Source organism: Fukomys damarensis, unplaced genomic scaffold (assembly GCF_012274545.1).
Source record: "Fukomys damarensis isolate Sample0158 unplaced genomic scaffold, DMR_v1.0_HiC HiC_scaffold_2, whole genome shotgun sequence".
Taxonomy (NCBI): Eukaryota; Metazoa; Chordata; class Mammalia; order Rodentia; family Bathyergidae; genus Fukomys; species Fukomys damarensis.
Window position 1 is genome coordinate 15,972,184 of NW_022900914.1, and position 15,665 is coordinate 15,987,848.

The 15,665-nt window shown below is 37.3% G+C and overlaps 1 protein-coding gene across 1 annotated transcript; it reads right to left on the bottom strand.

Annotated features, from left to right (window-relative positions):
• Positions 1 to 11,515: 11,515 nt before the first annotated feature.
• LOC104876843 (c-Myc-binding protein-like) lies at positions 11,516 to 11,824 on the bottom strand. Its single transcript, XM_033762639.1, has one exon. It carries the CDS (start codon positions 11,822 to 11,824, stop codon positions 11,516 to 11,518), a length of 309 nt encoding a protein of 102 aa, XP_033618530.1.
• Positions 11,825 to 15,665: the final 3,841 nt, after the last annotated feature.

A 15,665-nucleotide genomic window follows, 5' to 3' on the forward strand; every position in this document is an offset into this window, starting at 1 on the left:
CTAACTGGCATGCTTAAGTAGACAACTGTTACAATATTTAGTGACCTGAGTGGTAACAGTATCCTCATTATTTATAGCCAGTTATTGTTTGCCATGTTCCAGAGTCATCTTTGTCCTGTGAAATATATCACACTTAAGAACACAAATGGATGTGTATTATTGCTCATAAATTTTGTATAGTTTCAAGCCTATGAACTTATCACCCGAATTTTGAAATCATGTATATTTAAGTGTGACCACGCTTGTGTGCCTTGCGTAATTTTATCACTTTTCCTCCCCCTTATATTTGTTTAACAACAATTTAAATTTTTGTGTTTTGTTTTGCATTTCTCTCTTTTGTGGTATGTATGAACACATGTGTATTCTACACTTTCTTCTGATTTTGAACTAATGTATTTGTGGTGTATAATCCGTGATGTTCTTGTTTCATTAAACACTATTTTTGAGATTCACACATGCTGATGCATGTGGCTGTGTTTTCACTTCCTATGACACACTGATCTATAAATAAAATATCAAATACTTCAGATGAGCATTCGGGCTGCTTCCACTTCTTGATCTTGCAATAATTCTGTTACGAATGTTTATATATGTATCTTCAGGTGAGCGAATTCTCAAGTCTGTGCAAGGTACATATATATATATATATATATATATGTATATGTATATATGTATATATATACACACACACACATATATACACATATATATACATATATATATACATATATGTATATATATACATATTTAGAAGTAAAATTATTGGTCTTTGACAAGAAAAAGCAAGATTTATAAAATAATTTCAAATTGTTTTCCAAAGAGTTTGTTTTGGTACTCTCCAAATGCAGTCCACGAGCGTTCCTATTGCTTTGTATATTTATCAAAGACATCCATTAAGCCATTCTAATGGGTGAAATCGTATATTAATTTGCCTTCCCTGGCTAATAATGAAGTTAAGCATGGTTTCATGTTCATAGGCCATGCATATTTTCTCTAATATATATACATATTTTTTCTCTAATACATCTACAGTCCATTTTTCTATAGTATAAACATTCTTTTTTGCTTTTTGTTTTTGTTTTTGTTTTTGTTTTTTTGGTACTGGGGTTGAACTCAGGTCCTTGCACTTTCAAAGTGTGGAACTACTGAGCTAAATCCCCGGCCCCATTTGTAAACATTCTTTATGTAGTATGGATACTAGTAATTCCTTGCTTATGCTGCACATCTTCAAACAGGTTCTCTCATTTTCTTTCCTTGCTTTTTCTCTGAATATTTTGAAGAATACATATTGTTAATTGGAATGTAACCAAATTTCTCAGTCTTTTTCTTACGGTAAGTCTACACATGTCTTATGCAAAGATTCCTCTGGATCCCGGGGATATAACTTTCCTCTTGTGTGTTCTTTTATGAAACTTTTACAATTTAACTTTTTCATTCAAGTCTTTTTTCTAACTGAATTTTATTTTTGTACAAGGTAAGACACAGAGGCCCATATTAATTTTTCTGTATAGAAACCCAGTTTTCCTGGCTTCATTACTAGTGTATTTTTTTAATACCTGTTCTATCACGTCAGCAGCTTCAATAATCACATTTCTTCATATGCCGATGAGCCAAATTTTAAACCCACTGTTCTGTTCCCTTGTTCTGTTTAAGTGAGTGCAACTCCTATTTAGGATACTGCTGTAATTATGGTCTTATTAGTTTCTGGAACTTTTTAGATTTTCTAGATTTAAACTTCAGTTTTATATTTACAAGCGAGAAAATCTGATAGGTTCGACTCCACACTACTCTTTCCATCAGCCATAGCAGAAGATTAGGGTCTTCACACGGTGCGGCTAGAGAGCCACTAGGGCCTCACCTCTGCCTCTAGAGAACACGATGCTACATGGTAAGGAAAGAAGCCGATGGGTGCCTTTTGTTCTGCGAAATATTCAGAAGTATGAGACTATGATTATTCACAATTGCAAATGTTCAGCCAAATTCTTTTCAGAAGCTGCTCATCAAAGACCTCAAAAATATTTCTGGCAAAAAAAAAATACGCTTTGTTCATTAACCCGACAAAAATGTATTGGAATAGTGACTGATTTACTAGGGTGCAGTGGAATGCATACATTGGCGGTAGGAATTTAAATCCCTCTAACTATTCTAAATGGCAAAGAAGCAGCATCTGCCATACACTTTGAAAGGTAGAGGCCCTCGCCAGGCGTGGTGGTGCACACCTGTAATCCCAGCACTCGGGAGGCTGAGGCAGGAGGATTGCTGTGAGTAAGAGACCAGCCTGGGCTACATAGTGAGTTCCAGGTCAGTCTCAACTACATAGTGAGACCCTGTCTCAAAAAAACAAACAAAAAAGAAATACAAGAAAAAGAAAGGTAGTGGCCCTGTGATTGAATAATTCTAAAACGTCATCCTATGCGAATAATCACTGATTTATAAAGAGATGTCTTAGCTCAAGTTTTCTAGAAGCAAATCCCAAGACAAGGATTTATCACAAGCGATTTACTACGGAAGGTTCCCAGGGGAAAAAGGTAAGCAAGGGGCAGAAGCAGGAACAGGAAGACACAGGGAGCCAAGGGCTGTGATTCCAATAAAGCTTCAGGCGAGTTTCTGCCGTTACCTCAGGGACACTCTGTAGTTGAAGCCATGCCTCAGTGTTTTCCTTCCAGAGGCAAAAATCACCCTGCAGTCACTGCTGGACCCCGGCCGCTCATTGTTGTAGCACTGAATTTCCCAGGCACTAATGATGTTGTTACAACAGGTGTATTATCCATGGAGTTCATTATAAAATGAAACAAAACAACTTAATTATTTAACAGCAAAAAAATTATATATATAAATACTGAATATCTCGGTAGAATTTACTAGAAAGGCAAAGTGTATTTCATAATTGCTGTTAATAGCACACACTACCTTTTGAGAGAAAAAAGAAGCGAGAAAGAGTCCACTCAAGTGTGTAAGAGAGAGAGAATGAGAGTGACGAGAGAGGAAGAAGAATCTTACATTGATATGTGTGAACATAAATGATCAAATTGCGTCTGTCTCAGCCATGTCCCTTGTGAGCTACCGTCAAGTGGGAGCTGTAGAGAGCTTTTCTCCCCTCAGCCCCATTCTGAGAAGCCAGCATCTGGACACTTGCTTCCTCTTTCATAGGTGGTAGAGCAATGCCTGCGTCTGTGCCTTTCCCTAAGACACACCGATGATCCTGTGTCACGGCTGTGTGAACGTGCGGGTGACGGCAGGTACCTTAATTCCCACAGGAAAATTCAACAAAACTCTCCCCATGGAACATTGGAAATTTTGACTCAGAATTCTTGCTGCAAGAATCAGTGAAGGCAACTGGAATAACTTTCGTGTTTTTCAGTTTTTATTTTTTGCTAGTACGTGTTTGCAGTACATAATGTTTACCTGTTTACAGTTGGTACGTGTGCATAAGATATTTTAATTCTTTTTCATCTCTTTCCCCTCCCTTTCCTCCTCCTCCCTCCATCTCTTGATCCCTTCCCACCTATCTCCCTAAGCCCTATTGTCTATCACTCTATCCCTTATTTTGCTCTTCATTGTCATTATAATTGGGGTTTCTCGCATAACAGAAGCCATGCAGTAGCTAAGCTTGTGTGTATAATTCATTTCACTTTGCACTAGGGCCTCGAAGTGCTTCCAGTTTTCTATCAGTGGCTCCTTTATCCTTCCTCAAGGTAGAGTAGTGCTCTACGGCACATAAATACATTTTCCGTACACATTCTCTGCTGATGGACCTGTAGACTACTTCCAGGATACAGCTGTCATGAACTGTGCTGCTGTAAACACGGGTATACATATATCCCTACATATGATGCCTTTCATTCTTTCTAGGAGATCCCCAGAAGGGGAATAACTGGGTTGAATGGATTCTTTCACACACACAGTCTCAGTCAGCGATAGAGGGAAGAGCTGAGCTGCTGCGGGCCACTGCTGGCCACAGGAAGAGCAGTGAGCCGCCCTGTCTGCCAGTGGCTCATGCACCCCTTATCGGGAGAGGGTCTGGCAGTCCCCAGGGTAGCACCGTGTGTGGCCAGCGGTCATCTCCAGGACCAGAGCACCTCTCCCAAGGGCCCCCTATTTTCTCCCTCTAAAACAAATTATTTCAAGTCAAGTAAATGCATTACTTATGAGTCATATCATTTAAAACGATCAGATCTTCAAGTTACTTTACGTCAAAAATGTCGCCTAATAGAAAAGAAAAGTGCCCTTTCACATGTGGATGCTTTGGAACTGTTCAAATAAATTTTCACATAGCTTCACAATGTGTGGCCAAAATTGAGAGAAAGGATGAGGAATTTCGACAAACGGGAGAGATGTTATTATAATATTAAATGCTCCAAAACTAGCAGACAAGAACAGGGATAAACATGGGCATTTCATGCATGAGCGGAGGTCACTGGTGACCTCAGGACGGCAGTAAATGAAATGAAGGCAGAGCCCAGTTACAGCAGGAGGAGTGGCTGTGTCTAGCAGATGACTCCATTGTTTTTAGTGTTTCACTCTCTATCCACACGGTAGGCTGTATCACAGAGCTATGTGTCTCTCTAAGGCAATGTAAGTCTCCATCAAGATTAAAGTCTATATTGGTAACTGCTGTTTTATCTCTCCCCCAAAAATGGTTAGGAAAAAAAACTTTGAAAACATATTTAGAATGGATTACAAGGACTGCTATAATTTATCCCTCACAGAGCTGAGTTTCTCTGATTACTTTCCTGGCATCTCATACTTCCACCCATCGTGTTCCTATCGAGTACTAGTGCTTTGTAGCTCCATGAATTTACACACAACACTCTCCTCTACATGCACTGCTTTACCCTTTTTCACCTTCTCCACTTCTCAAACTCCTGCACACTGTTTTATGATACATTTAGGTCACGCTTTTTTCAAAGCCCTCCCCGGACAACTGTGTGTTCTGGTATTACAGAGATGACTCTAATACTCACGCAAAATTTTCAGTCTCTCTCTTTGACGGAAACTGTATGGTCCAGGTTCAAACCTGCCGAGTACTTTCTTAAGTGACTTCACTACATTTTCTCGCAATACAGATACCTTTTTTTCAAAACATCATAGTTAACAAAGCTTGTTTCACCATCATTCTCATAGTAGCTACGCAAGACAAAAATCACAAGGCTCTTATATTCCACAGCAGAGAAAGCTAATGTAAAGGAATTGTACATTATAACATCTTACAAGTTATAGTGTGTTCCTAACATGAAATAGAAAAGACTTTTAAGGCCACTCAGCAATTGAAATAAAGTGGAACTCACTTTCACAATAGAAATCATTTCTCATGTCATCTTAACCAACTGTTTACTGGATTTTTCCTGTATCTCACAATTGTTATCCACTTTCAAAGAGGTGTGTGTGTGTGTGTGTGTGTGTGTGTGTGTGTGTGTGATTCACAGATGAGATTAAAAACATTATGAGTTACTACGTTGGACGTGGAGTTGAAGGAGAAGCAGCTGTATAGAAAAGAAGGATTGGCAAGAGTAGAGTGAGTGTACTGACCCCTTTTTAGAAAATTAATTTTAACTGATGTATAAAAACATTAAAATCATACAACCTTACAGAGTACCTACTGTGTGATGCATCAATATACCAGGTATGATGGAAATACGGTAAATGTTTATTTTTTTAAGGTTGTTACAGCAAAAGGCACAATGACATTAACTCCCCTCAGACTGTTGCTTCTAAGGTACTTTTCCCACCCTCCTTCGGGCCACTTTCTGAAGCAGTTCCTGCACACCTTTCTCGTGAATATTTTAGTTGTGCTGTGGTGGCTGCCTGAGTGTCCTGAATGGGTTGAAAACATCTGTGTTTCATGTCATTTTGACTGGGGAAAAGCCAGCAGCTGCGTGCAGGGTACCAACCTGGTCAATAAGGTGGAGGAAGACACACTGTAATGTGTGTGAATATTTTAAAACATTATTACAGTAAAAGGAATAATAATGCTATTATTTTCCCCTGAAAATACCCTGGCTTTGAGCCCACTTGTCCCATCATTCTTGACAATGGATCTTTTACCATAATAAGCTTTTTAACATAAACATTCACTGTACCTTTCAATCACCCCTTGTAATTATATATATATTCACTAATATTTAAAACAAGGAATATATTAATATTTTATATATATCAAAATGCTTGTCATTTCTCTATAGTGAAAACATTCCAAATTCTTTCTTCTAGCTTTTTAAAAATATTCAGCATGTTATCTGCAACCACCCCTAGGGTGCAGTAGCACAATCAAAACTTGCATCAGAGCCTGTTACTTCCATCAAACAATAACGTAGTCAATGATCAGTCTTTCCTGTCTCCTCCTTTGGCTCTAGTCTCCTCAGCCTCTGGCAGCTACCATTGTACTCTTGACTTGGCTAAGATCAGCTTGTTTGCATTCCACGTATGAGATCCTGCAGAGCTCGTTTTTCCTGTGCTGCCGGCCTATTTCACACAACATTCGGTGACATCCAGTTCCATATATGTACCATATATTTTAGCCATTTAGCATTTGAGGGTCACCTGGGTTGTTTCCATTTCTTAGTGACTGTGAATTACACTGCAATATGTGTTGGAATGCAGATGTCTTTTTGGACACACTAATTTCTTTTCTTTTGGATACAGAGCCGGTAGTGGGATTACTGGGTAATACAGAAGTTCTACATCTCATTATTTGGTTCTGGGAATTAAATTGAAGACTTTGGTTATGGTAAGCACATACTCTAACACTGAGCTACAACTCAGTCTTAAATTGAATTTTTTTAAGGAAAATTCATCCTGTTTTTCATAATAGTCATATTAATGTACATTCCCACCAACAGTGCACAAGTACTCCCTTTCCTCTGATTCCTCAGTAGCACTTATTTGTAGTATGCAAATATTCCACACACACACACACACATGCATACACACATATGTATATAAGTGCGCATGTGCACTCATACACATGTGAATATGTGCCTATATGTGTGTGTATGGTATAGATACATATGTATGTATCCTTCTTACCAAGGTGAGATGGCATCTCATTGAGGTTTTGATTTGCATTTCCTGATGCTTAGTAATATTGAACCTTATTTCATGTACCTGTTGGCCATTTGTATGCTTTCTATTGAGAAATATCTGTTTAGATCTATTCCTTATTTTTAATCAAGATTATTGATTTTGATGTTGAGTTTTTAGAATTCCTTATACACTCTGGATTTCAATCTCTTTTTAAGTAAGCACATTGCAAGTAGTTTCTCCAACTTTGTAGGTTGTCCCTGCTCTCTGTTGAGTGTTTTGCACTGTGTAGATTTTTAGTTTGGTTGAGTGCCATTTGTCTCATTTTGCATTTGTTTCCTGTGATTTTTTGGTTTCATCTACAGAAAGTAAACTCCATGACCATCCCAAGGTCCTGAAGCCTCTCTGAAACCTTTCTAATGGCAGTACAGTGATGTTTCAGAGATTAATAATAATAAAATCTAACCACTTACTGGAAAGGAAAAGGAAAAGTAAAGACAATAAATTATGCAATCTGAATTCAACTTAACAACATATTGATAAACTAAAATGAAAGAATATAAATAGAATTTTTGCTAAAATTCATGAGAACGACAAGTCATCCTGAATAAATTACAGACATTAGTCAAGTAGAATTGGGGAGAAAAATACAAATTGCAATAGCTCCAGAAATGGACAATTGCGTTTGTTAAAACCTGTTCAAATCTATTTTGTTTCTTTTTTGTGGACTAGAAAAGATGGTTAAATAAGTAAAACTGTCATAAAAGCCAGTTTCCAAGTAAAAAGCCTGGAAACATTTATATTCTTTTTTTAAAATAAATCAAATATAGAACTATCAATTCAGAAAGTGAGGGGCAGAAGAAGATATAAATGATGCATCAGATTTACTTAATAATTTTCCTATGTTATCTCTGAAACAAAACTCTGCTTCATCCTGGAAGCGAATTGCCCCAGAGACTGAGAAAGGAAACCAAGCTAGCAGTAAGGAGGGGGCTCAAATGTGGACGATGATGTCAAAAGGGATTTTTTTCTCGGAATCAATAGGTGATGAAAGGCTTAGGAAAATCATCGAGAGATTTGTTTGATCAAAACCATATGGCTTCCCAACCAAGGCAGCTTTGTAGCAGAACTAGTGGAATTTTCTTTGGTTGAGGTTGAAAGCAAGCTTTTTTCACCACAGAAGTGACTATCTACAAAATATAGCATGCTAGCATTATTTTTAATGTTTTGATTTGGTAACACATTTGATTATTTTTTGTTAAACAGATACAGTGGAAAGCCCTCCCCTCACCCATGTAGAACTTTGATGAGTTTCTTGTTACGTACCTGTTCAGTTTCTTTATGAAGATAAAAGTATGAGTATACAATAGTGATTTTCCCCATTCACTTATAAAAATTATATGATACTCATTTTCTTCGATCTACTTTTATCAACAAGCATGTATCTTGGAAATCTTTGCACTTTAATAGCGTATCTATGAATAAATTCAGGAGAAGAAATACTCATCTCCTACATTCAATATTTCCCCAATTACATTTACTCTTTTCTTGTGTTATTTGTGTTTTTGCATCTTTGTTCTCTGTGGAGGGCTTCGTTTACCTCTTCTATCATATGAGGGTGTTTATTGCAACAGTGTCTGTATCAGAGGTTTGTTGTGGCAATTAACTGAGTAACAGATATAATGGGCCAGTGATGTTCACTGCCATAATAAGCACGCGACAGTGACAATGATGAAGAATCTATATATTTATCCTGATCATCTACTATGTATGGAGCACCAAATACAGATAAATTTTCTGTCTTTGTACAGCCTGCATTTAAAAAGCTGTACAAATATTTTCCTATACATATAAAAAGTAAATGCAATCTCAAGAAATGTAGAATTGCCTGGAAGAAAAACAAAGGAAATTAGTGACAGGGCAAGAGAAGTGTTTTGTTCTTTTCCCCCTTTGGTCACAGGGAAGGCCTCTATGAGAAAGGAATTGCAAGGCAATCAGACAAAAATACAGGATGACCAGTTAAATTTTAATTACAATAAATGATACATTTTTTCATATAAGTATGTCCTATGCAATCTATAGTAGCATGTCGAGGATGCAAATAGGAGGAATAAGATTCATTGCTTATCTGAAATTTAGTTCTACCTGGTGTCTCGGACTTTTATGTTCTGTCCTGACGATCTTGTCTTTGAGCCAAGTCCTGAAAACAGTGAGAGGGTTTATCTTGGATCTAGGTTGATGGGTTTCCAGATAAAAGAAAGAACCAGTGACAAACCCTGCGGTAAGAGTGAGCACGACTGTTAAGGAACGGCAGGAAAACCAACAGGACTGACGTGGGTTGGGACGGGAGGTGAGTGACAGTCTGTGCTGGAGATACAAGCAAAGGTGTACCACGAGAGTGCATTGAATCGTTGTAAGTAAGTGGATTTCATCTCAAAGAAAGCCAGTGGGCGAGGAATGAGGAGACCTCACTCAGGTTTAAAGAGCCCACTCTGGCTGCCGTGCAGACCAATTTTGTAAGGGAAGAAGTGACGCAGGAAAATGTGCTGCAGGGCCCACTGAGCACATCAGGCCAGCGATGATGCTTTGGAACACAGGACTGGCAGTGGCTGCGGTCCATATGCAAAGACAGAACCACACAGGCTTGCTGATGAATTGTGTGGCAGAGGACAACCAGGGATACTTTTTGCGTCTTTGGCCTGAGCAATGAGATAATTGGTTTTATTTTTATTAGTACGTGTTTACAAAACCAAAACAATCATTTGTCCTGTTAATATCAGCACCAAGTTTTCAACATGTAATTAAGTCATAGGGTCCACCTATAAAAAGAGAACCTTATCTTTAGTATTCAGGTGACTCAACCCTCACAAAATGATATATGAGAAACAAAAATCTTTAAATTTTCTTTCATTTGCACAATAGTAGATTTATGAGATAAAGCACTCTAAATTATTCCTACTAATGAGTGTCGGGAGTATATCGAATAATAACCTATCTTTAGTGGATTGTCAGTAGTCATAAAACTTGTTCTCTCTGTCCTGTTAAAAGAACATTACTAAAGGATTTGATGACAGAGGAGAATTTTATAAAAGCAAAACAACACGTGTAGATATTTTCAAATATAAGTCATGTTTTCAGAAGTATAAAGTAAGGGATTTCTGAGTAGGATGGAGACACAAATGACAGAGAAGACTCAGGGGTGATCCACCTAAACACCCACAGGGTCTCAGAGACAAACAAATAGAGGGTGACAGAAAGATATGTGCATGGCTCATCTAAAAGCAACAGTCACTAGCAACTAGCAATGTTGTGGCCCAAGGTTTGCTGGGTTTTTCAAGCTTTCTTTTCTTTTTAGTGCTGTATCATTTACAAATCTTTCATGTACAGTCTCATTTGACCCTCACAACAACCCTGTGAGGTAGGCTGCACAGATGCTCTTCTCGTTTAACAGATGAGGAAAGTAAATCTCAGAGAGGTTAACCGACGTGCCCAAAATTCTACAGTTAGGAAATAATTTGTATTAGTATCAGTCTTTGGCCTAAAGATTCAGCACCCAGCCTCCCCTCATATATGCCCCACCTACTTCACAGGGATAAGGAAGATAAAATGAATTCAAGGCTAGAAAAATACTTTGAGGGAAAAAAAGCACTATGATTATACCCATGAACTATAATTGTCCATGATAAATGCTCAGCCCCTTCTCCTCCAGCTTGTGCATGAACCCAGAACGCTATGTTACCTCTCTATGTACTAACTGAGCAACTAGGTAAGGCAGGGTAACAGTGCGATCCTGTTTAAAGTTATATAAATTAAAATCAAGGAATCTGCATTATTAAGCAAAATGAACAACACACAAAGGCTAACAGGCAACTAGGACCCACTAAAGTACATAGCAAAGCAAGGCCACATTATCAGATAGGGCCTCATTGCATAGAAGAAAAAGCGGTGTCAGAGTTCAAACTGGCACACATGTACTTATCTAAGGCAAAGGGGTGGCAAAGAAGAGTTACTTATTCCTCGTTATATAAACAAGACCAGAAAATTCATGGGAACCCGTGCAAAAGCATCATGTGTCACACGGATTTTTCCAGTTGCCTACAGGGACTGTAAACACTCATCTTCATTGTAATGCATGATTGTACCTGTGCTCATATCCTGAACTAAACCAAGGAAAAGCTCCATGCTAAACCTCCTTGGGTAAAATACAACCAGTACTATTACTTCAAATCAGACTAAGAAATAGAACATCTTTTAATGAATTAGATGGCTATTTAGGTTTCCTTCAGGATTTACTTTGGATTCTCCTGCTTTAAGACCCAAAGAAAGTTATATTGAGTTTTTATTGGTGATTATAAGTGTTTATAACATTTAAAGTGTGATAGGTGAATTTAACATATTAAAAGTTTTATAGCATCTGTTCAGAAAGGATTATATATTATACAAACTATTCCAGTTACAAAACCATTTTTCAATGTCTTTTCCTCTGAGAAAAATCCTATTCAGCACACTTCTCCTCCTGAGGTGGTTCATTCTGAGCAAGCTTTGCTTTCAGTTTTTTATTTTCTTCTATAGTGGCTTCATATTTCTCTTTCATTTCTGCCAATTCTAGGCAAAGCAGCTCAATTTCTGGGTTTTCTGGGGTAGCAACTCCTAAGGGATGCTTTAAAAAATCCAAAGCACTATTAGGTTTCTCTGGTTCTTCATATAAGGCTACCAACACTTTGGTCAGCATGTCCAGCACCCCCGACTTCTCCAAGTACCTCCGAAACTGCTCACGCTTTGTGGCAGCTTTGTAATGGGCCATAGTGACAGGGACAACGGCATAGCTGGCGCCGGAGACTGTGGCTGGCGGGCTCAGATGGGCACTGCTCATGCACAGAAAACTGTTTTTCCACTTTTCTAAAGAAACTAAAATTACTGATTTTATAAAAATGTGAAATATGCTGTTTTATAAATATCACACATGACAAAATGAAGGTAGTCTAAGCATGAATGTCAGGGATGGTAAACAGAAAAGAGGTTGGAAATTATAGGTAATATAAGAAGGAAAATAACCACTCCTTAATAATGAACTAAGAGTGAAAGGATAAAATATTATATTCACAAGAAGTAAGAGAATGCTATTAATTTTTAAACCAAAAAAATTTTTTTCTTTTTTGGTACCGGGGATTGAACTTGTGTCCCTGTGCTCGTGAGGCAGGCAGCAGAACCACTGAGCTAAATCCCCGGTGAGGAAATTTTTTTAAATGAAAATTTTAATATTTAAAAAATTAATTACATGGAAAAACCAATTGAATAAATGAAGGATAAATGAAAATAAATTTTCAGAGATTATAAAAAAAAAGACAATAGGAGAGAAAAGGAAATTAGTTTAGTCACAGCTGTCTTTTCTCCATACTAGGAGTTTTAGGAAAAGATAAATGTGTAAACCAAAGGAAAGATACAGTATTATCAAATGAATTCATTATGATTTCCTAAAACCATCAGAAATATGCTTTCAGTTTGAAAGAACTCACAAAATGGCCAAAAGAACACATTATAAAAGATTTAAATGTTATTATAAAATGTAAAAAAACAAACATTAAATAAAGCAACCTAGCTGGGTGTAGTGGCGCACCCCTGTAATCCCAGCACTTGGGAGGCTGAGGCAGGAGGATCTCTAGGAGTTCAAGACCAGCCTGGACTACATAGTGAGTTCCAGGTCAGTCTCAACTAAATTGTGAGACCCTGTCTCGAAAAAAAAAAAAAAAAAAAGCAACCTAATGTAGTTCTTCCATGAAGAGCCACAGGTCATCAGCAACAAAATAGGAGACCACGTTGTCAGGTTTTCCACCTATAACCTTAAAATGCTTTCAAAATGCCTGAACAGACATTCAGCCTAGGTTTGTAACCTGAATCAAATTGTTCTGATGTCAAAGTAGTCATTCTCACATAAGCAAAAATGTACTTATTACCTGCAGTCAAGAAAGAACATTATAATGACCCAAGAAATAGCAGTTCAAACCAGGTGTGGTGGTACATGCCTGTAATCCCAGAACTCAGGAGGCTGAGGCAGGAGGATTGCTGGGAGTTCCAGGTCAGCCTGTATTACAAAGTAAGACCATCTCAAATAAATGAACAAACAAAGAAGAAAGCAAATACAAATTCCGAACAACAGGTATCCTATAGCTCCAGAAAGCAATCAGTTTAGGTCACAGCTAAAGAAAGGTCAAAGGTGAAGGAAATCTCAGGTATAGATGTGAGGAAGACAGAGTTTTGGGGTTATAGAGATGGGCTTTGTTTTGTAGAACATGCGGATGGGGTTGGAAGGTGGGGAGGCCAGAGGAAGGGAAGAAGAGAGGAGGGTTGAGAGAGTTGAGGAAATATACAGGAAAATTATGATAATTATGAACCACAGGATCGACACTAAAGTACAGTAGACCCTCGAGTTATGATCAGCCTGACATACAAACAACTCGGGTTATAACTGGAATTTTAGTTTTAACTTACGATCAAAGTCTTGAGTTATGACCTGAATGCTGGCCGCTTGTGCTTTCAGATGGTCTCAGATTCAGATTTAACCCTTCCAGAGTTCTGGAAGGAACATTACAATATAATTTCTCGTGCGGGGTTAATTGAGAAATCCTGGGCCAGTGTCCCTCTAAGGACCCTGAGATCTGCCTGTGTACAGGAGAGAGACTGTGCAGGGGAGCCTGAGCCTTCAATTGGCCAACTTGAGTTACACCCAGCCCTTGTTAACAAATGGAGTTCATAAGTCAAGGGTCTAACATATAATTCTATATATCAAATCTTCAAATTTCTCTTCTAATTTTCCAAATGATTTTCTGTCACCTATTAACATGTCTACTTGGATCTTCTCCAGGTATCTGAAGAGATATTTTGAAAAATGAAACCATCATTTTCCTCAAGCATTCTTCTCTTGCAATCCCTATTTTATTAATGGCTTACAATCCAAAAACTGAAGTTATGATTTGTGTCCTTCTACTAAATATTTCTAAAGTACACTCCTTCCTTCTTATCCTCCCAGACATTGTCTGGAAAGCTTCTCATCAATTTCTTATTGATTCCCTTATCTTTTTACTAATAGCCTTTCTCTTAATGATAATCTCTGACTTTTTTCACCATTCCTAATTCCTTACTCTTTTTATATATTCTGTTCTCTGTTGATCTTAGCATTCCACAGCAAAAGTTCTTCCTTATTTTTCTTGTGGCTAACAAAACATTTACACAACATTTACGTCTATCGTTTGAAGTTTTACTTCCTAAGGTTCTAATCACGCTGAATAACTTCATGCTACCTAACGTATTCTTTTCTCAGCTAACTAAAAACACTCAAAAGTGAGAAAGCTTTAAAAAGTGATTCGAGAATGACCCATTTATTTTTAGCTTTAAAGGTTTGTTACTTATAATTCATGTATGAAGTCATTAATGTGATAATCATTTGACTAGTATTCTCCACAGTAATTCTAGATTTTTGGATTATTGTCATCTTACAAGTGACGAAAATTACTCTCCTGAAAGTCAGCCACTTTGAGATAATAAAGCAGTCAGAGGTGCACAGGACCCACGCTGGCAAAAATCTCATGGAAATTAAAAGCCTATGTTTCACCAACAGCATGATCTTGCCTAAAAATACTGAGAGTCACCAATACATATTTTAGCAAAGTTGCAGAGTACAGAAATATAAAAAAAACTATACATCTGTACATTGGCAATAAACTGTGTGAAAGTAAGGTTAAGAAAACAACGCCGTTGACAACAGCATCAAAAAACTGTGTTTGAAAACAAACTTCATAGAAAAAGTACAAAAGATAAAGTGAAAACAAAAAAAAATTGTTGAATTAAAGAAGACCTAAATAAATGGAATGACATTTCACATTCATGAAAAGACATTTCATTTCACATTCATTCATTCATTCATCATTCACTTTGTGATACTAGAGATTAAACCCAGGGCCTTGACACTAAGTAACACTTCAATATTTGAGACAGGGTTTACTAAGTCACTAGAATTTGTGATTCTCATGCTTCAGCCTTTCAGAGTGCTTGGATTACAGGTATGTACCACCACACCAGCACTGACTTAACATTTTTAAAATAACAGCACTCCACAAATTTAGCTATAGACTCAGTACAATCCGCATAAAACCTCAGCTACATTTCTTGCAAAAACTGCCAAAATGATACCAAAATTCATATGGAAATATGAAGAACTCAAAATAGCCAAAACAACTTTGAGAAACAATAAACTTTGAAGATTCCCATTTTAAAGTTTCAAAATATATTACAAAATCTCCATAATCAAGGGTGGCATAAAAGTAGACATATGCTAATGGACTACAACTGAGTGTATAGATACACTGATTTTCCACTGTGCCACTACTGTTCATTGAGTAAACATGAGTCTTCTTGTTAATAATGCTGGGACATTGCCACATACAAAACAATGAATGACCCTTGCCTCACACTGTGTACAAAAATTAACTCAAAATAGATCAAAGACCTATATGGAACAACGAAAAATATAAACCTGGAAGAAAATACAAATGTAAATCTTTATGACCTTGACAGTGGATTGTAAGAAATGGCACAAAAACACAAGCAACAGAAAACAAAATAAATTGGACTCTGTCAAAGTTAAAAAC

Bases quoted from the DNA above. Each gene is read 5' to 3' on its own strand.
- LOC104876843 (XM_033762639.1), bottom strand. From the start codon at position 11,824: ATGGCCCATTACAAAGCTGCCACAAAGCGTGAGCAGTTTCGGAGGTAC.